Source organism: Phocoena sinus, chromosome 20 (assembly GCF_008692025.1).
Source record: "Phocoena sinus isolate mPhoSin1 chromosome 20, mPhoSin1.pri, whole genome shotgun sequence".
Classification (NCBI taxonomy): Eukaryota; Metazoa; Chordata; class Mammalia; order Artiodactyla; family Phocoenidae; genus Phocoena; species Phocoena sinus.
In genome coordinates, this window is record NC_045782.1 from 32,162,971 (window position 1) to 32,188,913 (window position 25,943).

General features: G+C 48.3%; 1 protein-coding gene across 6 annotated transcripts in view; it reads left to right on the forward strand.

The window, feature by feature from the left end:
• AATF (apoptosis antagonizing transcription factor) overlaps positions 1 to 25,943 on the forward strand; it is a 119,105-nt gene that overhangs the window by 84,248 nt on the left and 8,914 nt on the right. For 3 of the 6 annotated variants that reach the window (XM_032617797.1, XM_032617801.1, XM_032617802.1), the window contains 3 exons: positions 15,965 to 17,400; positions 19,350 to 19,470; positions 19,985 to 20,050. In XM_032617797.1, coding sequence (XP_032473688.1) covers positions 15,965 to 16,028 — 64 coding nt within the window. In that variant the 3' untranslated portion in view covers positions 16,029 to 17,400; positions 19,350 to 19,470; positions 19,985 to 20,050. The remainder of the gene's footprint in view (positions 1 to 15,964; positions 17,401 to 19,349; positions 19,471 to 19,984; positions 20,051 to 25,943) is intronic. The other 3 variants (XM_032617798.1, XM_032617800.1, XM_032617799.1) reach the window with 2 other exon arrangements.

Below are 25,943 nucleotides of genomic sequence, written 5' to 3' on the forward strand. Positions count from 1 at the left end.
GTCTTTTAAAATGTAATCTTATACTGTATTAGTCACAATGAAGTAACTTGCAAGGAGGTAGGCAGCAGCTAATGTTTTTCACCTGAATTTGGATTAGTTGTCCATTCATATTATGAATACATTTCCCACAGTGATCACTGAGCCACCTGAGCAGCTTGGGTTGCTAAGATGTGCAGATCATCTCAGTTTTTGTGTTCATCCTTTGCTCTGATTTATCCACCCTAAGTCTGCCACCCTATTTCTGACTGGCAGTGAAATGGCATGGAATGATAACTTCATATTCCACTTATTATTTTATTTTTTATTTATTTATTTTTGCGGTACGTGGGCCTCTCACTGTTGTGGCCTCTCCCGTTGCGGAGCACAGGCTCCAGATGCGCAGGCTCAGCGGCCATGGCTCACGGGCCCAGCCGCTCCGCAGCATGTGGGATCTTCCCGGACCGGGGCATGAACCCGTGTCCCCTGCATCGGCAGTCGGACTCTCAACCACTGCGCCACCAGGGAAGCCCTATTATTATTTTTTTGGATCTCAGTTCCTTGACCAGGGATTGAACTCGGGCCACAGCAGTGAAAGCCCGGAATCCTGACTACTAGGCCACCAGGGAACTCCCTCAGATTCCACTTACTGAACATTTACTGTACGTCAGACACTGTTCTAAACTCTTCATACGTATTTTCATTCGGTCCTTATGAGAAACCACTAAAGTGGTTGACATTATCTGTGTTCTATGATAAGAATACTGAGGCAGAGAGCAATTGAGTAATTTGCCCAAGACAAACAGCAAGTTTGTAGGGGAGCTGGTTTATGCATCTGGGAGTGTGGCTTCTGACCCCTGCCTCTGTTTTCAAGAAATCAGCAAGCTTATTTATTTTATTTATTTTTGGCTGTGTTGAGTCTTCGTCGCTGCGCGCGGGCTTTCTCTAGTTGTGCTGAGCGGGAGCTACTCTTTGTTGCGGTGCGCGGGCTTCTCATTGTGGTGGCTTCTCTTGTTGCAGAGCACGGGCTCTAGGCGTGCAGGGTTCAGTAGTTGTGGCTCGCGGGCTCTAGAGCGCAGACTTAGTAGTTGTGGAGCACGGGGCTAGTGTGAATCACTGAATTTCCAGGCCTGCTCTTATGGTTACACCATTCTTTGATTCCAAAGACCCTAAACCTCATAATTAGCTTTGAAATCTGGTCCAGTGTATTCAGTCCATTTGCTCTTGACAGTTCTCTTTCTTCCGGATTCAGGTGCCTGTCACCTTCTTTCCTTAGAGACTACATTTTTCCCGTATAATAAAAACAAAAGGGACTTCCCTGGCAGTCCAGGGGTTAAGACTTCGCCTTCCAGTGCAGGGGATGCGGGTTCGATCCTTGGTCGGGGAACTAAGATCCCACATTACCTCAAGGCCAAAAAACCAAAGCATAAATCAGAAGCAATATTGTAACAAATTCGATAAAGACTTTAAAATGGTCCACATCAAAAAAAAGAAAAAAAAAATCTTGGGCTTCCCTGGTGGTGCAGTGGTTAAGAATCCACCTGCCAATGCAGGAGACACGGGTTCGAGCCCTGGTCCGGGAAGATCCCACATGCTGCAGAGCAACTAAGCCCGTGCGCACAACTACTGAGCCTGCGCTCTAGAGCCCGCAAGCCACAACTACTGAGCCCATGCTCCTAGAGCCCGTACTCAGCAACAACAGAAGCCACCGCGATGAGAACCCTACACATCACAACGAAGAGTAGCCCGTGCCCTCCGCGACTAGAGAAAGCCGGCGTGCAGCAACAAAGACCCAATGCAGCGAAAAATGAATAAATAAATAAATTTATTTTAAAAAAATCTTAAAAACATAAACAACATTCTTATGGAAGAAAATTTGGAAAATACTGAAAGCACAAAGGAAATTCATGTTATCTGCTACTGGGAATTGAATATTATTACTACTACTAATATATTTTCTTACAGAACTTTTTGTGTGTATATTTTTTAAAGATATATTCATATATGTTTGAATCCCTTTTTCTAGTTAACTTTATATTATAAGCATTTTAATACCATTAAATATTTTAAAGACATCTTAATGACTTTATAATATTCAGTTATGGAATATTCTTGGACGTTTAGGTTATTTCTGATTGTTTTTATTTCTCTTTAAGGAATACTGCAGTGAACATATTTGTATAGAAATCCATGTTTTAGGTTTTGCTTGTATCTTTAGAATAGATTCTAAGGAGTAGAAGGGTAATCCTGGGTCAAAGGCAAAAACTTAAAAATTTTTTTTTATTGCAGTATAGTTGTTTTACAATGTCGTGTTAGTTTCTGGTGTATAGCAAAGTGATTCCGTTATATATGTGTATTCAGTGGTTCGTGATAGGTTGTACTGATTTACGTCCCCGCTCCCCCCACCTGAGGCTCATGTCATTTACCTTTGCTGATATGGAGAGTTCAATAACAGTGACACTTTACTGAGGCCCTACAGTGTGCTAGGCACTGGGCTAAGTATCTAATGTTTATTTTCGCATTTAATCATAGCCTTGAAGAGTCTGTATATTTATTAATCATTTGTATTGCTGTTTTTATCCTTTGTCCCATTTTTTCTTTGAGTTTAATTTTTCTTTGCAGTTTGTGTGAATTCTACATATTATGATTATATACCATATTTCCTATTTTTTGTAGCTCTCCCCGTTTGCTCACCTGTTGGTATTAACGATCTTTAGTGGTCATATGTAAGTTTTACTTTTTATGTGATCTAATATATAACACCTGTTTCTTAGGAGTGTTTTTCATTGCTTTTGTGCTTAGGCACTCCCTCCTGGATCCCAGGATGAACTGTTCACTGATATTTTCTCCTGCTTTTTTCTGATTTCTTACTTTTGGTCTGCTTGGCACTTTATTTTCGTATATCATTCAGTGGTCTCTACTCTCCAGTCCTACGGCTTCTTTGTGAGCCCAGATTTTTTTTCTTCCCACATAGACTGTTAACACCAACAGCCTCTTGACCACCTCCCCCCCGTCTGATTTAATTAGTTCTGTGCATCATTGCCAGATTGCACCTTCCTAAAATACCACTTAGGAAATGCTATTCCTTGCCGCCTACAGCGTAAAAGCCATACTCGAACCTGCCACTCAAGGCCTGCAGTGATTTGTCACCCTGCTACCTTTCTCTCCTCATCACCTGGTTTGGTGTGCACTTTCTTTGTGCTGTCCTGCGGGCCCCTGAGGTCCCAGGACACACTCCCTCCTCCTCCCGCTTGTGTCTCTTAATTCTGCTCATGGGAACTGGAGCATCTCCTCACCCCTGCCCTGTCTGCATCCTTTCCTGTTGCAGGGTTTGTAGTCCTTGGTACACATCAGCCTTTTCAGAGAGCCTTTAATGGTTCCCTACCCGCGACTGAGGTGTGGTTCTTTTGTCCTTGAACCCCCCCCTTTTTTTTTTTTTGCGGTACACGGGCCTCTCACTGTTGTGGCCTCTCCCGTTGCGGAGCACAGGCTCTGGACGCGCAGGCTCAGCGGCCATAGCTCACAGTCCCAGCCGCTCTGCGGCATGTGGGATCTTCCCGGACCGGGGCATGAACCCGTGTCCCCTGCATCAGCAGGCGGACTCTCAACCACTGCTCCACCAAGGAACCCCTGTTTTATTTGTTACTCTCTAACAGTACTTATTACGGTTCACAAAAACACTTATTCGGGTTTTTTACTTGCTAAGAATGCTTCATTTATAAGTCAAAGTACAATAGTATGCGTATGTTTACTATAATCCTGTGTTTGGTATTATCGAGTTAGATGACTTAGAGAGATTTTAGTAAAAATGTATGGTATTATACTCATACATTTGCAATAATATATTTTGATTCCAATTGAATCCTGCCTTACTTACTGTATAGCATTTTTGTAGCAGAAGTTTTATTTTCAGAACAATTTAAGTCTTTTCCCAGTTGATGTGAGCCTTCTCTGGGCTAGAGAACTGACTTGGGATCCTTGAGCATCTGTTCTGCCCCAGCTCACAGACAATGTGACCTTGAAGAAATCTTGTCTCTGGGCCTTAGTTTCCTTCTTTATAAAGTGGAAATAGTCCTTTTTGCTCATTAGATTCTTGAGAATGAAATGTTCTTTGTAATTTTTTTGTTTCTGAGAAGGACTGTTTTAATGATATCTGTACAGATAGGTAAATAAACAAAATTTACATTTTCCCATGTGTACATATTATGTCATTGTCCCTTTGCCTGCAACGCAGACATACCCATTTCTGTGCAAACCTGAGAAGAGTTGGCTGTGGGTCTCCTGTCTGAAGTGCCTTTAAAGGCCTTCAGCTTATGAGTCTGTTGCTTGTAAGCAATTTGCTGGTAAGATTATTTTTGCAAACAATCCCTATAAGATGAATGAACAAAGGCTTCTTGCCTCTTTTACTAAAATCTCTCCAAGTCATCTAACTCTAATATACAGATCTTCATCGATTTACAGTGGGGTTACATCTCGATAAACCCCTTGCAGGTTGAAAATAACGTAAGTCGAAAATGCATTAAATACACCTAAGCTACTGACATCACGCCTGACCCTCGCCCACCGTAACCGTGCTCAGAACACTCACATTAGCCTACAGTTGGGCAGAATCATCCAACACAAAGCCTATTTCATAACAAAGTGTTGAGTGTCTCATGTCATTGATCGAATACTCAGAGTGAACAACGGGAGGGCTGTCTGGGCACAGAGTGGTTGTCAGTGTGTCGGTTGTCCACCCCTGTGATCGTGTGGCTGACCGGGGGCTGCCCTGCCCAGCATCACAAGAGGGGATCTGCCGCACATCCCCGGCCTGGGAAGAGAAGAGGTCACAGTTCAAAACTGGAAGTACAGTTTCTAATAAGTGCACATTGCTTTTGCACCATCGTAAAGTGGAAACATCTTGAGTCGAGCCGTTTTAAGTCGGGGACTGTCCGCACTTTGCTCTGTTCCCACGGCACTCTGTACACGGCAGTTCACCGGCAGTGCAGACCCTAATCAATTACTCTGCGGGCTCTGTCTCCACGCGAGGATGTCGCACCGCCTGAGAGCCGGCGCCATAGTTTGTTCTTCGCTCCTGGCCACATTGGAAAAGCCCTAGAAATAAGGAGAGTCCAGCTCTGGGACTTGTCATGCTCAATCCTTTACTTAGAGAGTTTTGGAGGTCTTTTAACTTAGGATGAACCCTGGGAAAAGTCTTTCAAGAACACTCTTGTATTGCAGTTGCTCCCAAGAGTGTACACCACAAACTTGTATCATACTGTCGGTTTTCTCCTGCCCATCTTGGCTGTGATAACCATACCAGGTTTGGTTTCTGGTGGCCCTTCTACAGATTTCTAGTTACTGTGGAAACATGGAGTGTTCAGACAGGGCTCTGTGATGACCAGTTCTCATTGTAGGACAGCATTTTTGGAATGCTCTCAGGATTTGTTTGGTTTAAGAAGACGACATTTCTGGAATGGCTCCTGTATGTGCATTAACAAGGCATAATAGTCCTTGGTTTCCTTTTGTAATTTTTAGTGTTGGTATTAAGTGTCACAGCAAAAAAGCATATTTAGATAAAAGGCATTGCCTGAGTGTACTTTGAGTTCCAGGTGCTAGGAAGCGGGGCTTTTGTAATGGGGAGCTGTTACTAACTACCCTGGAAAGGAGGTCTTGAATGAGCCAACCACACCTTGTGTTTTATCCATTGTCTTCCTCTGGGGAGCGGAACACTTTGTAAACATTAACTCTTTTACCCTCTGGGCACCTCCACTTAAAAGGTAAATAAGACTGAAGGCTCTTTCTTCTCCAATATAGATGAGGAAACGTCAGCCCAGAGAGGGAAATTACTGGATCCGAGGAAGGGGAGGCGTTCTGGCCTGGGGTGTTGGGAGTCCGCACTGTGGACCAGGCAGCCTAGTGGCCGCTGGCACCCAGGAGCCACCCCTTTCTGCTTCCCGGAGGTGGGTGGGGGTTGGGCCTTCTGTGGCGCGTGTAATGTGAAAGGCTGCAGAGAGGAGCAGCTGTTCTTCAACGCTCCGTGCTCCTCTAAAAGGAGGGACAAATCAATACACATTTTCTCCTGCCGGCGCTGGCGGAGCTCAGCCTCCTCGTCCTCGCCCAGCTCTCCATCCTGCAGGGGAGGCACAGCAGGGCAGCAAAACAGAGTCACCAGCTTCCAGGGGCAGAAACGCAAACCACTCGTTTTGCACAGAGCAGCCAGGCTTTTAAAAACCAGTCCCATAACTGGCCGAGGTCATCAGATTGCTGACTTAAGCGACTCTGGTGAACCGAGGTGCGTGGGTGGGGGGTGGCCCTGTTGCAGACACCCGGAAGCTGAGGGCTCCTGGGCACTCCTCCTGGGGACAGGTGCCCTGGCAGGTGTCTGGGAGAAACCTTTTTTCCAAATTTCTCTCCTCTGATTTACGGTGGAGAGGAGGAAGTTCTTTGAAGGAAACCATTAAAAACCAAGAAAGAGTGACAGATGGAGGGCATCAGTTTGCATTCTATCCATTAATGTAAGTGAACTGTCCAAACAAGATCCCTATCTCAGGGAGGATTTTATTTTTTAATCAGAAAATGTGATGTTGGTACCTATAACTTTGTAGCTTCCTGCCATTAAACAGTTAAGTGTTGGACATGAAAAACAGAGAATCTGCTGCCATGATTAACAAAGGTAGTTTAGGTGGCAGAATCGCCCTGCAGGGCCTGGTGCTGTCAGTGGCCAGTTTATTGGAGTCGGACGCAGTGCCAAGGTGGGGACGTGGACACTCCGGCTGTAGGCGGCTTTTGCACCCAGGAGACGGGCAGGGCTGAGAGCCTTGGATGAATTGGCCAGGGGAGGGGTCGAGAGAGAAGGGAGGAGGGCCTAGAACAGAACCCAGGACAAGGGCTGTGGGAGGAAGATAAAAAAGACCAAGAGGGCAGAACAGAAACAGAACGGGGGTGGTCGCACCCTGGGGGGAGCGTGTGGATGGTGGCCTTTGTGTCCGGCAGGCTGAGCCCAGCCCGGGGCTCGGCCGCCCAGAGGTACTGCCGGTGTTGTGTGCTCGGTAGTTGCTGCTTTTATGTTCGGATTCGGACTGGGTATTTTTGGTAAAGTTAGTCCTCCAATATATCACCAGAAGTAATGGAATGCCTTGCTTAAACTCTGTGGGTTGAGGACAGATATCCTTGTTGATTTCTGTGTGTTTTGACCCCCTCGGAGTAGCCTTAAACTGGAGCTGAGAGAAGCGTCATACGCCCGCTCCCGCCCGGCCCTGGGTCTTTGGGCAGAGGTCCTGATAGGGATACAAATGTAACTCAGTGTCAGCCTTCCTTTCCCTGGGGTTGAAGGAAGTGATTCACGTCTAAGCAGCGAAGCATCCCCTGGCTTTTAACAGGAGCTGTTAGAGGGGCTGCTGTTTAGACAAGGAGCTTCATCTTCCTGAAGCCAGCAGTCACAAAGTCACAAACACAACACCGGCCAACTCTATTGCCAGCATCGCGGGGGCTTGGCGTTAATATTAAACATCGCCAGCAAGGCAGAGAGCTCCACAGCCCAGCCACAGAATAAAAATAAATAAAAGTAAAGAGAAGACCCCGCTAAAAGCGGTGAGATGATTTGTCGTCTTTCCTTTGTGAGGCCATTTGTCTTCTCTCGCGTCAAATCTGTTATAAAACAGTCAAACTGTGAAAGTGGAAATCATCCCAGGAATATGGAATATTAATGCACAGGAGAGGAGGCGACATCCCTTTTGTCAGCAGTCCCTCCCACCCCCCTCCACTTTTTTGCAAGTCCCACCAAGGTAAATTATTTTTCTTTAAAAGAATTTGAAAGACTTGAAACTAGTGGTAGGGATGATGGAAGTTTCAAGTGTTTTTCTTCCTTGTGTAAGTGGAGTGAATTTGTTAACTGGCTTGGGAGCAAGGAGGGAGCGCAAGTGGGGAGCAAACCTTTACAGATTCACCCCTCGCTCCCTCTCACCTCTCCTTCCTCCTCCCAGCCATTCAGTTCCTTTGTTTGGGGCCTGAACCTGCATCTTTGAACATTTATAAATCTTGAGTCGGTCTGATCTTTAGGAGACGGGCCAGAGGCCGTGTCATCATCTGTAATTTAAAGCTGTAGGGCTAAAAGCATTTGCAGAGGTTTGAAGGACCTGGTTCTGACCTGACCAAAGGAGCGAAATGGAACAGACCTTCCCGAGTCTCCTTCAAGCACTGGGGAGGATAGCGAGGAGAGCAGACACTCTAGGTAATTTATGGCCACAGTTTTCTGGGAGCCTTGCTAGTTGCCTGGTCCACTGAGAAAGGCATCGTGTGCTGCCACCTTGTGGCAGATTTGGGCAACTGCGGTGGGCTGCCTTGGAGCTTGTGAAGAGTTGAGCCTGGTTCTGATGGGAGATTTGCCTTGCGTCCAGATTTAGGTAATTAGTGATAGGTGAGGGCATTCTCTGAGTCACTATTACTTTGCTAACTTGATCCAGTTAAGAAATAAGACCTCAGTAAGAGAAGGTCGCTTTCTTCTCTTTTCACGTTTCTTGGTTGTGTATGTGTGTGATTTTTTGGTATGCAGTTGTGCCGACGTTTCGGGAGAGAAGCCCGAGACCCACTTATTGTTAAGTGCTGGCCTTTCGGCTGCATTCAAGAATTCAGTCTTCTACTCATAGTTTTTTTTTTTACGTCATCCTATGTGATGCTCCCTCCTTACAGGACGTACTTCTGTCCCTTCGCCTGCATTGTCTTCCTCACAACGCAGGCTTCCTGAGAGATGAAGGCCCGGAGTGGGGGCCCTGCCTCTGATCCCGCTGCTGTGATGTACATGCGGCCGCCAGGACCAATGTAGTTCCCCTCTTAGGTCATAGAAACAGTTCTCAGGCATCTTTCTCTCGCCTGTAAAGTCTCTGATACAGAGTAGAATGGATTAGGGTCAGAGGAAGCAGAAGGAATGAAAGGTTAAGGGAGGTGCGGTCTTATCTCTAGTATTTGGGGAGCAGACCTCAAAGCAGCCAGAAGGTTAGGTTGGGAGGACCCCTTGGTTTGGTGCCAAGTGATGACTGGCAAGATATCTTTTTCAGTTGGCACTTGGGATGCCCTGGGCACGTTGGCAGGCAGAACAGAGAGACTGGAAGCTCTGTGAGGGCAGGAAAGGACGAGCTGAGAACAGAGGAGGTGGTAGAGCTCGCCCCGCGCACCTGGGCCGCCTGGACTGTCCAGACACGTGGGTGTGGGCTTGGAGAGCGAGGGCCTCCCCGTCAGCTCTTCGGCAACCTGGAGGACTCCGAGGGGTTCCGCCAGGCCAGCAGGAGAACTCCAGCTCTGTCATAGCGGGAATGGAGTGAACTGTTTCTTTTCACCCAGAAGAGACCAGATTTAGTCAGGGGAAGGCAGCAGTGCTTGAAATGCTGCCACGGGGAGGATCAAGGAGCTGTCCGTCCTGACTCTGGAGGACTGGGCTGTGGGAGGGGTCCCAGAGCAGCGGAGGGGTGCCCGGCGAGAGGGAGGACACTGCCACCTCTCCGAGCGGAGGGGGCTGTCCAGACAGAGTTAACTGATACATTCACCTTCCCCACGCAGGTTCTGCTGCATCATTCTTGTCTCTGTAATACTACGAAAACCTAGCACAGCAAATAGGCATTCCTGTGTATTTTATGAATTTATTATACCTTTGTGTTATACTTTGAGGCCAGGGACCATCCTCACCTAATACACATATATAAGCTTCTACAGCACTAATAAGTAAAATGTTTTCCGAACACAAACGTGAAAAAAAGCATGCGTCAGTAACATTGCCAATGATTTTTAAAAGTACATCTGCAGGGCTTCCCTGGTGGCGCAGTGGTTGAGAGTCTGCCTGCCGATGCAGGGGACACGGGTTCGTGCCCCGGTCCAGGAAGATCCTACATGCTGCGGAGCGGCTGGGCCCGTGAGCCATGGCCACTGAGCCTGCGCGTCCAGAGCCTGTGCTCCACAATGGGAGAGGCCACAACAATGAGAGGCCTGCGTACCGCAAAAAAAAACAAAAGTACATCTGCAGTCAGCAACCACAGTGGTCAGTGTGAGTTTCTGTTCTTGCTGTGTCTGTACTGACTCCCAGGTATTCGGGTTTCGTCAAGGTTCTGCTGGACACGAGTGCTGCTGGAATTGGAGCCCTTAGTCTCACTTTCCCTTTGTGTGTTTCGTCACCCTTGGATTCTCAAATGTATGTCTAAGACATCAAGTTCCGCAGAAGCACGCAGCACAGGCCCCTTGGGTGTGCAGGGAAAGGGAGGGGGTTATGGGGGAGGGAGGCCCCCTTCCCCCGCACACTCTGGGATGTGTCTTGTATATTTAGGAAGGACAACTCCCCCCCAGTGAAGCAACTAATGAACAATCTCAAATAAATCAAGGACAAATTCTGTGTATAGTTTTAATCAGGAAAGCAGCGATATTGTTTCTACGGGCACACGCTGAAATCCCTGCATATCTTACTTGCTTGAAGAATGGGATGTATGTACTTTTGGAGGCTGTGCAGGTTTCTTTAGGGAGCGGTGGCCTGGCTGCTTTCTCCCTGCTGTCTGCTCGCCTTTGGCCACAGGGCCAGGTGGGTACAGTGTGGGGGTGTCCGGGCCAGAGGAGGGGGAGGAGGAGTGGGGTGTCTGGGGCGAGGCCTGCGTGGCTCCTTCAGTCCCACGCCCCCCGCACAGGTCCTCTGCAGGGTTCAGGTGCTGCTTTATAGTGTCTGCCCCGATGATGGCGTGAAAGCCCCTGGTCTGTGTCACGGTCAGTGAGGAGTGCACGTGGCTGGACGGCACCGTGACGCACGTCCACCACGTTTCGTTTAGGGCTGCTTCAAACCTCGCCCACCACTCAAGTGATGGCATCTCACAGCCAGCTCTACTGGGCGCGCTTAAGTCTCTTCACAAGAGTCACATAATAAATAAGCTGAATCCCAGTACACACATACACACACACACACACACACACACACACACACACACACACACTCTGTCTTTATGGAAGATGGCTGCTAATCCATGATCATTTTTTTCCAGAAACAGGTTTTATGATAATATAGTAAAAATATTAAATTAGAAAATGCCTCACTAAGGGTTATAAAACCTTACTACATTAGAGATAGGTAATTATCCCCTCTATAGCCTAAATGACAGTTTAAAAGAAATAAAAATGTTAGTGCTCATTACTTGCTTTTGTAGGTTGCAATAAAGGGTAAGTTAAATTTTAATTCAAGGAAGAGCCCCTGCTATCGACCTTCTACCTTAGGTCCAAGTCCTGTTAATTACTCTGTAGGTTATTCTCCCGCATGATACCCCCATTAATACATTTTCTATATTGAGGCCAGGAGTGTGGGGGGAGGGTGACGGGTGGGGGGGAAGGCCTTTCAGTTCAGTGATTCAAATCTTGATTCTTAATGTGATAGGGAGCAGGAATTATATATTTAGAAAACCAGCTTCATTATGCATAGCCTTAAGGGCACCTCAGGTATTAAACTGTGCGCTTACCCTGGAGAGTCGGATGGGGATGAGGTTAGCCTAAGGACCGAGAGCTCAGCTTCTCTGGGTGGCTCAGTCCCGGTTAGGAAGGGTGCTGCAGGGGAGCATGCTTTGTGCAGCAGAAGGCAGTCTGACCCTCTGTCCCATGGTGGCTTTTCATTACCTAGTTCCGCTTTTAGTTTTGTGTTCCTGCCTTGGGATGGGATAGGGATAGGGATATGGACGCATCCTGTTTCTTTCCAGGTGCCTCCCTCTCCCCTGAGTACTGACCCCAGGTCTAGCATCTGTCTGCGTTTGGGGCAACGCTCAGGACGACCTCCGCCTCAGTCTTCCTCCTGGGCCGTGCAGAGATCTTCCTACCGGAAAGGAGACACAGAGAGACGGCAGGAATCAAATTTCCAGCTCTTTGCTGAGAGGCTCTCAGTAGCCCTGCCTGAGAGCCTGCCCGAGCTGGAGCTGCCAGCTCTCCTTCTCCCTCGCCTTTCACAGTTGTCCTCTCCAGACACGAAGCCCCTCCTTACCCTGACATGGGACATTACTCTGGAGTGGGGAACCTCACAGAAGGACCGGTCAAAATACGGTGTAGGGATTGCGACCGGCCGTGACCCAGGACTGGGTAACAGAGCCCTGCCGGTCAGGTGGCTTCCAGGTCTTTATTCTCAGCAAAATTGCAGGAGAACCCAATTGAGTTGTCAGCTGGTAGATCATTAAAACTAAGTTTTGGTGGTAGATCACTCTGTGATTGGGGGGGGGGTTAATTCAGAAGGAATTAAAAGAATTGAGTATCATTGCTATAACAAAACTCTCCCATTCCCACGTCTGCTTGTTTGTGTGGCAAGGTTTCTCATCACTTCTGTCTACAAAAACTAAAAAATAGGAATAGAATTGGTGCTGAACCCTCTTTCATTCTAGCAATAAATTATATTCATCCATGGAATGGGAATGGAGGGGAAAGCCTCACCCATATCATTGAGGGATAATTTCCAGTAACATTTTACATATTTATGTATATTAAAATTTTACCAAAATTATACTACATTTTATTATATTGTTATTGTATATATCAGTTGTATCCTAATAATAATTGTAATGATAGCACAGTCCAGAAGTAATTTTTAAAAATTACTTAGAGGGCTTCCCTGGTGGCGCAGTGGTTGAGAGTCCGCCTGCTGATGCAGGGGACACAGGTTCGTGCCCCGGTCTGAGAAGATCCCACATGCCGCAGAGCGGCTGGGCCCGTGAGCCATGGCCGCTGAGCCTGCGCGTCCGGAGCCTGTGCTCCGCAATGGGAGAGGCCACAACAGTGAGAGGCCCGCGTACAGCAAAAAAAAAAAAAAAAAAAAAAAAAAAAAATTACTTAGAGCCTTATGGTCCCAAGAAATTAAAATATTTCAACTTTTCAAATTTCAAAAAGTGTTTCAATTTGCATACTTATTTTTGTGGCCAAGAAGTATGATAGTGTGATCAATAAAAGACTTTCAAGCATAAAACAATTATATTAGGGGAAAAATCAGATGGAAATATAAGTTTAAAAAGAGATAGATGCTATACATATTCCAAATTAAAGAGTTTGTTTATGTGTTGTTTAAGTGAGTGATGATGGGTATCAGATCAGTATGGCATATAGATTCCATTGGGTGTATTACAAAAGGGATGTAAGAGTTATTTTAAAAGTTGGTATTCACAGATTTGTGGTAATTATATCCTTTGTGACTATTAACTTCATCAAGAAAAATTTTACATGTCAACTTAAAAATGTGTGCAGGGGCTGCGGGATTTTGTAGAGTTCTGTTAGGGGGTACGCAGAGAGGCTCGAGGACCAGACCCTGGACCCCACCCTTCGTGGCCGTGGTTTTCCCAGCTCTGTCCCCGGCGGGTCCTCCGCAGGGTGAAAGAGGGGCTGGGGCCTAGCTGAGCAGCCGGAGTCTGGGGGTCTTCATCCTGGTGGTGCTCCTGGACCCCAGGAGGGTCTGCTTTGTTCATCTCTAGAGTTCTTAGAGTTGGGGCTGAGGGGGATGGAGGCGGGGGAAGAGGGGACGGGAACAGAAAAGTCGCTTAGGAGGCTGGCACCGCATTCTGGGTGAGAGATGGTAAGATCTGAAATAATGGAGCCTGGAGGAGCAGGCAAGTTTGAGATACTTTGAAGGTAAAAATGGTCACTGATTGGTGGTCATGGGTGAGGAAGACTTCAAGTTGAAATTGCTTGGGGATTCTTAGATTGGAATAATCCCTTGCTCATATTCTCTCTCTTCTGTAAAGCTACTTTAAGAACGCAGACCACTCGGCTTTCCAGGTTGCTTTGCCATGAACAGCTGCATCTTTGTCAGCTTTGTCCACCTGAGTGTGAAATGATGTTCTATCAAAACATGGGTTTCAGCATTTCCCTCTCAGCTCCTGACACGTGAACCCTGCTGCGGGCAGTAACTGCCGCCTTAGCCCAGGCGGTTTGCTGATGTCACCGCGTGGAGAGGAAGCATTTGCTCAGTGGTAATGATGGGCTCTGGTGCAGGCGAGCACGGCGAGGCTGGGAAGGGATGATTGTGAAGGGCTAAATGGCATGGTGCCTCTGCAGCTCCCTCTCATCAGATGTCGCAGCCTTAAAGCCGCACTGTCCTCTTTGTCATGGCGACTCTCCCCTTAACACCATTTAATTTCTTTGTGGAAATGGCTAGAGAGACTTGTACTTTTTGGCAAGTAGGCAGGCCATCGCATGATAAAGTGACACCCGGACAGGGCATCGCTGTCCTTTATGTGATGGAGCTGGTGATTTGGCAGCCACTGCCTCTGGAAGGGAGGCTGCCTGCCTCTCATTTGCATGTGGTCTGAAGCTGCCTTCCGCCTTAGTACGCGTGTGTCCGGGGCCTGGCCAAGGCCGAGCCAGGCAGATGTGTACAGCTCAGGAACAAAAGAGACCCTGGAGCTCCGGGTGAACCTGCATCCTTTGTTTATAGGTCCAGGGGCACGATGGTCAGCTGAGGGCACCAGCAAATTCTTGCAATAAAATTCCTGTAATAATACAGGAGACCCACTGTCTTCTGGCTGCACGTTCCCTGCCTGCCACGTGGTCCCCAGCATGATAAGGTTTGTTTATATCCATGGCTTCTGTGGTTCCTTCTTTAAGACTTTTCCCTTTCAAAAAGTTTTAATATGCTATTCCTATTGCTGGGTTTTCTAATTATAATGTCTCTTTTGGTACACACCACTATAGTAAGGTGACTTCAAAAACAGACTTGTAAGTTTTTGTGTTGGAGTCTGGCTGGACCAAAAATAGCTGTTTGAAGGGTGGGGTTTTTTTTGTCTTCTGTTTTGTTTTGAAAATCAGATTTGCTGATGATGACTCCCAGATGATGAGAGCGGTTCTGTTAGGAAAAGCCTGTTTTCCTAACAAGGAGGGCAGGCTGTAGATCTTGAAAACATAAGCAGAGCAGGCACAGCTTTCTTCGAGGAGGTCGTTTACTCGCTGGTCCATGGCCTTCGCCCAGGTGCCTGCCCTCCTTCCCCGAGGGCACAGGCATGGTCCCCGCCTCCCTGTGGGTTTGACCTGCTTGGACCCTCCTGGCTCCTGGCATCTCCGCAGGGAGACTGCCCTCTATCCAGAGAAGTGCTCTGGAGCTGCGGGATCGGTGCTGGTGCTGGGAGGGCCTCGCCCGCCCCGACAGGTGCCTTTGGCCAGGTGGTGGTGGAAACAGAGGTGGCAAGTGGTCACTTACTTCATTTTCAGGGACGCAAGACCCTGGCATGTTAGGGTTTTTTTTTTTAATGTCAGACCCAGCTTTAGAAATAAATTAGCCAATCGAATTATTTATTAGATGGAGAACAGCGGAAGGGCCGGGGCGTGGGGAAGACCCTTGGCGCCCGAGCAGCTGCGCGTGTGCTGGTAATTGGAATCTTGTTGCTGGGTCATTTTCATTGTTTTTCAAGTACTGCCAAGTGCAAGAAAATGTATGAAAACTGAATTATATCCCCTACATCCCATGTCTGATTGAATCCTCCTCATGTGGCAGTCTCATACATCCTATTAAAATATTCAATCTTGTTTTCTTACTTGAAGAGCCTGTGTGTAAAGGGCAAACTTATAGAAAACTCGTTCCCTGGAGACAGGTATCCAGCCACTCTGGACTATTTACATATTCTGCTGTTTGGCCGCTTCTAGGTTCCTGCCCTCCTTCGTATTTGCGAATAAGAGCTGCGGGATGCATTTTTAATTATGTGGCTGTGTTTCCAATTGAAGAATTAGACTGGGGTATTTCCCAGCTTCTTGGTTCTTTTGTTTGTTTGTTTGTTTGCGGTATGCAGGCCTCTCACTGTTGTGGCCTCTCCTGTTGTGGAGCAACAGGCTCTGGACGTGCAGGCTCAGCGGCCATGGCTCACAGGCCCAGCCGCTCCGCGGCATGTGGGATCTTCCCGGACCGGGGCACGGACCCGTGTCCCCTGCATCGGCAGGCAGACTCTCAACCACTGCGCCACCAGGGAAGCCCCTTTTTTAACCTTGAAAAGTTAACCAACGTGTTAACCAGTTTGTTTTGTTTGTCTTCCAGGACAGAGCTGTATCGATCTCTTTTTGGCCAACTCAACCCCCCTGACGAAGGCCACGGGGACTGACTGCGCCCATCTCCCTGTGGCCTGGGGCCTGAGGCGGGACCTCCGCACACCCAGCCCCACATAGAGGAACTCGGGAAATCCCGGGAACGTGTGCTGTTCAGAACATGGGCCTGACGAGTGCCCGGAAACCTGGAATCCAGCATCTGTGTCACCGGTGCGTCCGTGTGCAAAGGGCTCGCCCCCCATGGCCTTGAACCACCACAAATAAAGAGTGTTTCTCCTGTCGCCGCCGCTGCCGCGTGCTCGGTTCCTTAAGCAGCACAGAGTGAGTGATGTGGCGTTCCCTCAGGCTGACAGGTTCTTTGGGAAGGTTTTCATTGTTTTCCCAGCCAAATGGCCTTCTTTCACAATATAAAATACTTCACGGAAGGAATAATCCTAGGGTAGATGTGGCTTTCGGGGTGAGTTGCGTTTAGCGACTGATTGCAGCTGTGAGGAGCAGGGAGCCCCCCCAAAACCTGTCAGCTCCGCCCCAGAGGCGTTGGAGCTTGGAGGCATCTGCCTATTCATTGCTAAATACAGATCTCTGACTTCTTGTTTCCTCTTTTCACCCATAAAGATTCTTCCAGAGTCCTTTTCCATTCTCACCATTCCTAAATCACTTTATTGAGATTAGCTGTGGTGTAAATCTAGCAGGGGGAAATGATTCACTTGTTTTTCATCCGAAAGGTCAAAAGCTGGAAATTAAATCCCCATAAGGGGGATTTATTGGCCTGCTGTGGTCAGTATGCAATGAGATGATCTTGCATAAGTAATGTGTGCGTGCCCGCACTCGAGGCCAACTGTCTCCCGGGTCCTTTGCCCAAATCTGTATTCTGAGCTATGGAATTAAAGGAATGTTGCGTACAGGCATCTGAGGGCAGTTGTAGTTAATAACTAGTCATTGTTTTTAGAGTCAGGTTTTGGTATTGTCTTAAAATGTCAAAACCAAGTGACAGATTTTTGTGCCCAGGAATCCCACGTGTCATTGACGTGGTGTCTGTGGACTGCGACACAGCGCCCAGAGGCTGGGTTCCAAACGAAGTGAGTCTGGAATGTAATCTGCATCACAGTTTAGTATTAACATCTGAGTGTGTCTGCTGGGCTCAGACGGGGCAAATGAGGGGAGGAGGATTTCTCCATCTCACACTAATTGGACCTTGGTACATCCTGCTCTGTTTTTCTTGTCTTGGTAAGTTAACCTCTTGGGCTTGATTGTCAGGGAAACATTTAATTTTCAGTGTGTCTCCAGTTACCTAAAAGATCACTCAACGGAAATAGAAGATGTCCCCTACAGTCACTCCCTTCACCGTGATCCCTTTTTCGAATATAGACCATCCAACCCCATCCATCTAGCCTGAGGATCCCGGATAAACCCACGTTAGAACAGCAAGTAAGTAACCTCTTAACGCGGCACTTCCCGTGAGCATGATGCAGACCCACGATTCCTAAAGAGATGGAACCTTTGTCACAGTCACTCTCTACCTGATGAAGAAAAAAATTTAAGCAGGTACTTCAAAATATTTGGAGTCCATCATGTTTAATTAAAATGAATTAAAATCAGGAGAGATGAGAAAGAACGGATAGAATTTTCAGTAAAGGGAGGCTTGCATTTTAAAATTCAGAGGACCACCCTCCTTCCAGCCAAGAGTAAATTGGAAACTATTTTAATTGACACGGATACTGCAATTCAACTGTTACTAGAAAGACAGATTAGTTGATTGATTTGCATTTTAATAAAACGAATACTTTACATTTTGGTGGCTAATGCTGATTTTGAAATGAGTTGAGAACTGTTATCAAGAGTTTCAATCCAGGGCCCTTTTTCAGTGTTGACTGAAGCATTCCTCCCTTTTGTGCGGAGTTGGCTTATTTTCTTTTTGTCCAGTTGACTCCTTCACACATGACCCTCCTAAACCACAGCCCCTGAAGACACCATCAGAGCAGTGAGGAAACCGCAGGGCCCACCCAGCCCAGGTTTGCACCCGGGGCCGGAAGCAGGCTGTGGGCTTTGCCCTTCGGGATAGAGAAGTTAAGGCTGGTTTCTCATCTTAGTTTATTTTACATCAAAAATTAATTACAGAAAAGTGGAAGGAACAAATGGAAATAAGACTTGGCTGTAACTCCACCACTCAGAAAGATCCCCTTCTCGTAGTTTACCTGTATTTCTTCGTAGCCCTCTTCAGTGTAGATGCTGTGATACCCAGTAGACTCCTCTCTGGGGGGAGGGCCCAGGGAGCAGTGCAGGTGGAAGACTTCGTTTTTCCTTCTGGACTGTTTGAAATGTTACCCTTTTAAAAACAGTAAAAACAAAATGTCTGTACAGCATGTCCCCCTCCGCATAACACACGTATACCACCCGTTGAGAACCAGTGGTACGTTGTATTCTGCATTTTAATACTAATAGTAGAGGGGAAGGTCGTTTCCACGTTTTTGCAGATCTCATTGAAGCATTTTAACTGCTAACTAATAATTCCGTTGGGGGCATGTCTCTTCAGTACTGAACCAGATCCCCTCTTGTTGAACACTTAAATTGTTATAATTATTTGCTATTTTGAATAATTTATAGGAAAACATTTGTGCATAAAGCTTGTTTGTTGTCTTAAAATTATTGGTTTTTTTGGCATAGATTTTTGGGAGTAAAGTGAACCGAGTGAAAGAGTCCAAATATTTCAAAGGCTCTTGGTCCCTATGACGGAGGCTTGTTTTAGGGCCCGTGCAGTTCTCACCTGCCCTAGGCTGGACCATCTGCAGCAAAGGGTGTTGAAAGGCAGAGAGGAGGTTGGCCCTGGAGTCTGATCCTGTGGTTTATTTCTTGCTCCCCAGGGAACCCTTCAAATCAGCATCCTCCTCTGGGAGGATTAAAGAGCTGCTGCCTGTAATGTGCTTTGAGATGCTCCAATGAAAGATGGTGGACAAATAGGAAGTGACACCATCCTCTCCTTCCCCGGCCCTCCTGTCTGTTTTCTGGCTGCCAGATCGTATATCATTTTCTCTCCGCCCTCCCCACTGGTCCTCATGCTCTTGCTACTTTCAGTGCCTTCATCCTGGGGATCTCTCTGGTGGGTTTTCCTTGCCTCGTATGGGTTTATGTTTCTCCCCATACTGTCTTTGGTGCGTAGCTGTTCTTTCCAGGTCACCGACCAAGAATGCTTGTTGAGCATCATTTGGAAACCCTGAGAGCCAACAGAACACCAGAGAAAGCCAGCTCCGACCAGTTCAGCAACAGACACTGCATCTCCAGTTTAGAAAAGTCGTTTCCTTTTAGTGGTTGATTTTCCTGGTCTCCGCTTATGACTTCTCCAAGATGATTGCCTCTTTATCTCTTACCATTTCATCCAGAGGGAGCTGAGTTTGAGGCTCAATGGATCCAAATGGGACATTCGTCAACCTTCACCACCATGGAGGGGTCACTGTGTATGTGGGACACCAAGACCTGTGTCTCCCTGGGCCAGGCTCACAGGTGAGGCAGCTGCGTCTCAGCAGAACTAGAGAGAGTAGAGGTAAAGGGTGTCACGGAGAGGCCTGAGGCTGCGGCTGCAGAAATGTGGGTGTTCTGTGCCAGGGCAGCTGGCGCCCGTCTGCTGCTACCCTGATAGGCTCCCCTGTGCACATGGCGTTTAAGAAAGGCAAATACAAGCAGTGAGCCTTGTCTAAAGTGAATGGACCTTGTTTTCTGCATCTGAGTTTGTGTTTTTACTTTTTGATTTATGTGTGTTTGTGTTCCGGGGTGGGGGGGGCAGTTGTGCTAGGCATTAAGTTGAGTTTGCCTTGGTCATTCATTTTTTTGTTTGTTTAAATCTTATCTACCTCATTTCCTTTCTTTCTTTCTCTCTTTTTTTTTTTTTTTTGCTTTGTCTTTCTTCATAACATTTCAAAAGTAATTGCCAGTAATTTGGTAAGTTCATTAACTAATTCTTACGTCCAGGGGATCCATATCGCCCCGCTGATTTGCATATGTTCGGTTTGTCCAACAGCTGTATTGATGAAGCCCTCGTTACCTGCTCCTTGTCTGGAGAGGAGGGGAGTGGCGCAAATGCAGAGTGAGTGTGCCTTATCTAACTTCGTTTTTCTCGCATGTCTGTAGATTTCCTTTCCTGGGCCTTCCTTGCCCATCTTGTGGGGCCTGTTAATAAGGTCATCACCTCAGCAGCGTTTATATTCCTGAGAAGTCTGCTTGGTTTACCTCCTTGGTTCAGGGTTCTCATTTCGTTTGTTGAGGTCAAGGACACTGAATTCTCAGAAAAGAGAATTTAAAAGAACGTAGAGAAAAAAAAAAAATCCCACATTGCCGATCGGGTAGACAAAGAATATAAGGTCCCCAATAGGCGCGGTGACAGTAACACATTAAGATTCCTGCCCACCCTTCTCCATCCCTGTCTTCCTCTTTATGGCTGGGCTGGAAATGAGCTCAGGCTGCCCTGGGCCGGCAGGCTCCCCACCACGTGGTGCTGGCTGCTTCTGCCGCCCTCATCTACCCTCCCCGAGGTGTTTAGGCGTGTGTTACCCAGCTCTCACAGAGACTTGGGGGCACAGAATTCATCCTTGAGGGGGCTGATGTGACATTCTGAGTCAAGGACAGATTTGAACAGAAGGTGGCGTAGTGGCAAGAACCTTGGATCAGAAATCAGACCTGCCAGGGTGTGACCTTGAGGAAGTCTTTTGACCTCTGGGGCTCAGAGGTCCTCCTCAGTACTGTGAGGGTCAGCCACGCTGGTTCCTGAGGACCTCCTCGTCCTAAAGCAGCTGTTTCTATGGAAAGGCAGCTTGGGTCTAGCACCAATGCAGGAATGTTTTTCCCATCCATTCAGGTATGTGTTGACCTCCTGCTGTGTGGCAGGCGCTGGGGGAGGTTGACAGAGCACAGGGTTGTTTGGGCAGGTGACCTGGTCTCTAGTGGGGCTCTGTGCCCCTCTTCAGTCGAGTGAGTCCTGAATCCTCTTACTTCGGTCTGATCAGGCCCATTACCTGCGCTGGAGTTGCCTCTGTTAGTCCTGGCGGGACTCCTGGCAGCCCGGGCTGTGGCCGTTTTCAGGCTCAGCGTCACTCTCCCAGGGCTCCGGTTCTACAGGGCGAGAGCTCGGCCTGGCAGGAGGGCAGCAGCCTTGGTGCTCGTGGGCTTCCAAGAGCCCGCCGACCCCGGGATGGCCAGGGGCATTAGTACGCAGGTGGGGCTGACTCTGAGCGCCCCGCACCTAGGCCGCTGCTCGGTGGCTCCCGCGCCTCCACGGCGAGGGCGGCTCCGGGCTCTAGGGCTGCCCTCGTGGCCAGCTGCCTTCCCCTCTTACCCTCCTGGGGAGTCTCTTCTAACCCCACGCGCGTCCAGAGGGTCTAAGACCACAGCTGTCCAGTAGCGCTTCCGGGGATGATGGGAGCCCAGTCTAGTCAGTATTTCACCAGCCACGTGTGGCTTTTGAGCCCTTGGAGCGTGGCTGGTGGCTACCGCATTGGCTAGATGAGGTCGATGCGGGTACTTCCTAGCCCTTCACAAGTCACAGCAAACGGCAGAGCTGGAGCCGGGTAAGTGCTAAGAGGTGGGGCGGCGAGAGCTGCCGCTGTCGCGAGGCTGAGGGGCCCAGCCGGGTCGGGGGCCCTGTTGCAGGCTCGGGCGGCGGCCCAGAGTGTGACCTGGGGCTCACGAGGGGGCAGGAAGCGAGGGGTTTCCCGCCTCGGTGCCCAGCGTGGCCGAGGGGAGCCTGGGAGCGAACCCGCCCCGCTCTCCTCCTGAGGGTTTAGGCCGGGAACGGACCCCCTGAGGCCATAAAATTATTTTCCAGTTTGACTCTTGTGTCCTTTAAAGTTGTAGCGCACTGCTCTTGGTTTCAAGAGCTAAACGTAAGGCTAATGCGGAACACTTGCCATGTGATAACTCCGAGTTCATATTGTTGGGGGAGATAAGCCGTAGGAGCAGGTGCTTTTGAATTCACTTATCGGCGTTCGCGCAGCCTCCGCGCCGCCTCGCCCCCCACCTGGGCGCTGTGATGTTCCGGGAGGGTCTAGGCAGCGGAGGCTTTTCATCTGCTGACCTCGCTGCTAAGGTCAGGCCTTTGTTCGCGGCGGGAGCGCGGGCCCAGGTGTGCGCCTGCCGGAGGGGAGGGTAGGCGAAGCGAGGGGAGGGGAGCGCAGCCTTGCGGAGAGTCTGCGTGTGAAGCTCACATCCTGGTCTTCGTGGAGGAGGGTAAGGGGACGAATGCAATGCCTAGTTCTCAGTTATGTAATTAAACCGAGATGTGCCTTTCTGAAGGAACAAAAAGAGGCCAAGGACAGCTTAATTGAAACCTTAAGATTGCTTCTCCAGGAGTGGCCCGAGCAAGCAGGCCGAGGCAGACTGTCACCGTCTGGCTGGCGGGCCACGTGACCCCGCAGGTGCTGTCCACGCGGGGGGGGGGGCGGGGTTCGCTTGGCACCAGAGCCTCCGCTTCCTGGGAGGATGAGCTTTTGGTTCCTCGGGTCCCAACGGGGAGTTTCACACGGGAACTGGCCGCGCTGATGCCGCCTGGGCTCGGCGCTGACCCTCCTGTCGCCCTGTGGGTCCCTAAATAGCAGTGCCTTGCAGCTCCCCCCGACCGGTCTCGAGGGCCTTTAAAAGGCACGCCTCTCTCAGCGAGGCCGTCGGCCAGGCCGGCTGTTACGAAGTCGTTCATTACCAGATAAGTGACGGCGAAACAGTGACGCTTTATTAACTGTAGACAGGGCTGCTCCTGAGAACCCAGGCGTGCGCTCTTGATACCTGTTTATCTACTTGCTCCGGACTGGAAGGACTCTCCTCCTCTCTCCTTCCCTCTCCCCCACCCCCAGAAGAGAATTTCAACTTTAAGACAAACAACTTCATTTACAAGTGTGTCTCTAATTAGCTGCAGAATTAGGAAAGCTGAGCTTTCCCCCATAGATCGGCTAAACCCTCGAGGGAGACTGGTGGGATAGAGAGAATCGCATTTCCAATTATTTTGTTGAATTGCTAATTTAGTTGTTGTGCCTGGTGTAATTGTGATGGGTATTGGGTGTGCAATTCAATCTGTTTTAAATATTTGTGGGAAGGCTGATCAGTAATGGAGCTGACCTATTTTGTGGCCCAAACTGAGAAAAAAAAGCCTAAAACACAACACCCACAAAGATATAGTTTGTTTCCATTTTTATTCTGATCTCTCTCGTCCTCTTAAGACCATTGATGCAACAAAAGGATTAAATTAAAAGATGACAGCACTTTGATCTTCTCCCTTTGAAAGCTTAACTGTCCTTGGTCGTTTAACATGCAGATATTTTAGGGTGGAGTTTCAGACGCAAGGCTGGAGTTGAGAGGTTTCTGCCTCCCATAATTGCGCTTTTGTGTGTGCCTAGACGTGGTTTGGGTGGCTGACTTTTGTATGTGCGTGTATCAGGCGGTGGAGGTAGTGTTTGCAGCACCCAGGGCCAAATCAGTCCAGCTCCTGGGGCTGGGAGACCCTGTGGGAAGGCAGGCACCTTCCCTCCAGGCAGCGCCGCTCGTAGGGGTCGGCGACCCGGGCAGTGTTTGCACCTGCTCTGCCCCAGGTAGGCCCCGCTGGTGGTTAGTTGAGCCTGTGCGCTTGTGACCCAGGGTTAGGTGTGACGTCCCCTCACTGCTGGCTGTGATGCCAGGCGGAGCTCCCTGACGGCCGGCCAAGCCCGAATTTCCCTCTTCAGGGTCTCCCCACCACTCAGCCAGCGTCTGGACCAGCAGGAGTACCTGTGATGTAATACTGTTTACATGCCTGTCGGGTGCTGAGTAAATCAATCAAGCCTGGGCCTGGAGCAGGGCTGTGGCTTGTAGGGAAGAGCATCAGCTAGGGCTCTGCTGGGACTTGAGGTCACAGAAACAAAGTGCAGGACTCTGCCTGGTTATTGTGAAACGTGCATGTGAGTACCAGGTTTTGTGACGGCCAAGTTGCTTGCAGGTGACTGGAGCCCTCACCCCCGGTGTCATCCTGCTGGGCCCCTGCCGGGTCCCAGCAAGGCCTTCTCAGACACAGGCAGGGCTTGGTTGGGTGAGATCAGAGGGTGGTAGACCAGAATGGATTTGGAGGAAAAGTAGTTATAAAATGGGTCATAGAAGCAAAATGATCCTAAAAAGATCATTTTGTAACTCGATTAACTTAGAAAGGTACCAGGGTCAGTCTCTGTGTTTAGCTGCTGAATAGAAGTTTAAACTTTATTCCTACATGAGAGATCACCAGGGATCTTGCTTTTCTCTCAACAAGACTTTCTCAAGGAACTGGGAGGGAAGAGCTAGTGGGCACAGTTCTGGATCTGGAGGAGGACTGCATCCTATGGGAGGGTAGACAGGAAGACAGTCATTGCACAAGCGATTCTGTGAGCTGAATATAAACCACTCCCTGGGGAGTCTGCGAGGGTCTCCGCACAGAGAACAGTGGGCGTCGCAAGAGGGGTTTGTGGAAACGGCAGGAGGGCAGGCTGTTGGGTGTTGGTGGTAAGGTTAGTGCACTCCTACTCCTTGCTGGTTACAGTTTTTTGCAGCTTTGATATTGAGGTGTAATTTACTTAACATAAAATTCACTCATTGTAAATGTACAATTCCAGGATTTTTAAAAAATTTTTATTTATTTATTTACTTATGGCTGTGTTGGGTCCTCGTTTCTGTGCGAGGGCTTTCTCCAGTTGTGGCAAGCGGGGGCCACTCTTCATCGCGGTGCGCGGGCCTCTCACTGTCGCGGCTTCTCTTGTTGCGGAGCACAGGCTCCAGACGCGCGGGCTCAGTAGTTGTGGCGCACGGGCTTAGTTGCTCCGCGGCATGTGGGATCCTCCCAGACCAGGGCTCAAACCCGTGTCCCCTGCATCGGCAGGCAGACTTTCAACCACAGCGCCACCAGGGAAGCCCCATTCCAGGATTTTTAGTAAGTTTGTAGAGCTGTGCTACCGTCAACACACTCCATTTTTAGAACATTTCATCACCCCAGCAAATAACTTCGTGCTGGTTTGCAGTCCATCCTCCATCCCATCCCCTTCCCCAGGGCAATGGCTGATCTGCTTTCTGTAGCTATAGATTTGTCTTTTCTGGATGTTTCATTTAAATAAGATCATATTGTACGATATGTAGTCTGTGTGCAGCTTCTTTCACTGAGCTTAAGGCTCATCCGGCGGAGCATATGTGGTTAATTTGTTTCTTTTTGTTGCTGACTGGCACCCAGTGTATGGATACACCATATTTTATCTGTCTCTTTGCCTATTGATGACCATTTGGGTTGTTCCCAGATTTTGGCCATTGTGTATAAAGCTGATATAAACAATCACAAGTTCTTGTGGAACATGTTTTCATTTCTCTTGGCTGGATACCTAGGTGTGGAATTTTTTTTTTTTTTAATTGGGGTATAGTTGCTTTACAGTGTTGTGTTTGTGTCTGAATTGCTGGGTCATATGGTAAGTTTATGTTTAAGCTTTTGAGAAACGGCCAAAATGTTTTCCACAGTGGCTGCACCACTTTACACTCCCACTAGCCATGTGAGAGTTCCAGTTGCTTCACAGCCTCACTTCTTATTGTCTGTATTGTCATTATAGCCATTCTAGTGAGCAGTGGGCTCTCATTGTGGCTTTAATTTCTATTTGCTTAATGGCTAGTGATGTGGAACAGCTTTTCATGTGTTTATTAGCCATTCATGTATCTGCCTTCTTTGGTGAAACGTCTTTTCAGATCTTTGGCTCATTTTTAATTGAGTTGCTTGTCTTATTACATCGTAAGAATTCTTTATATATTCTAAATACAGATTTCTTATCAGAAAATGATTTACAAATATTTTCTCCCAGTCTGTAGTGAGCCTTTTTATTTTCTTAATGTTGTCTTTTGAATCACAAACATTTAAAATTTTGACGTTCTAATTTCTCAGTTTTTTTTTCTTTTATGGATTGTTTTTGGTATCAGATCTAAAAAATCTTTGCGTGACCCAAGGTCATAAAGATTTTTCT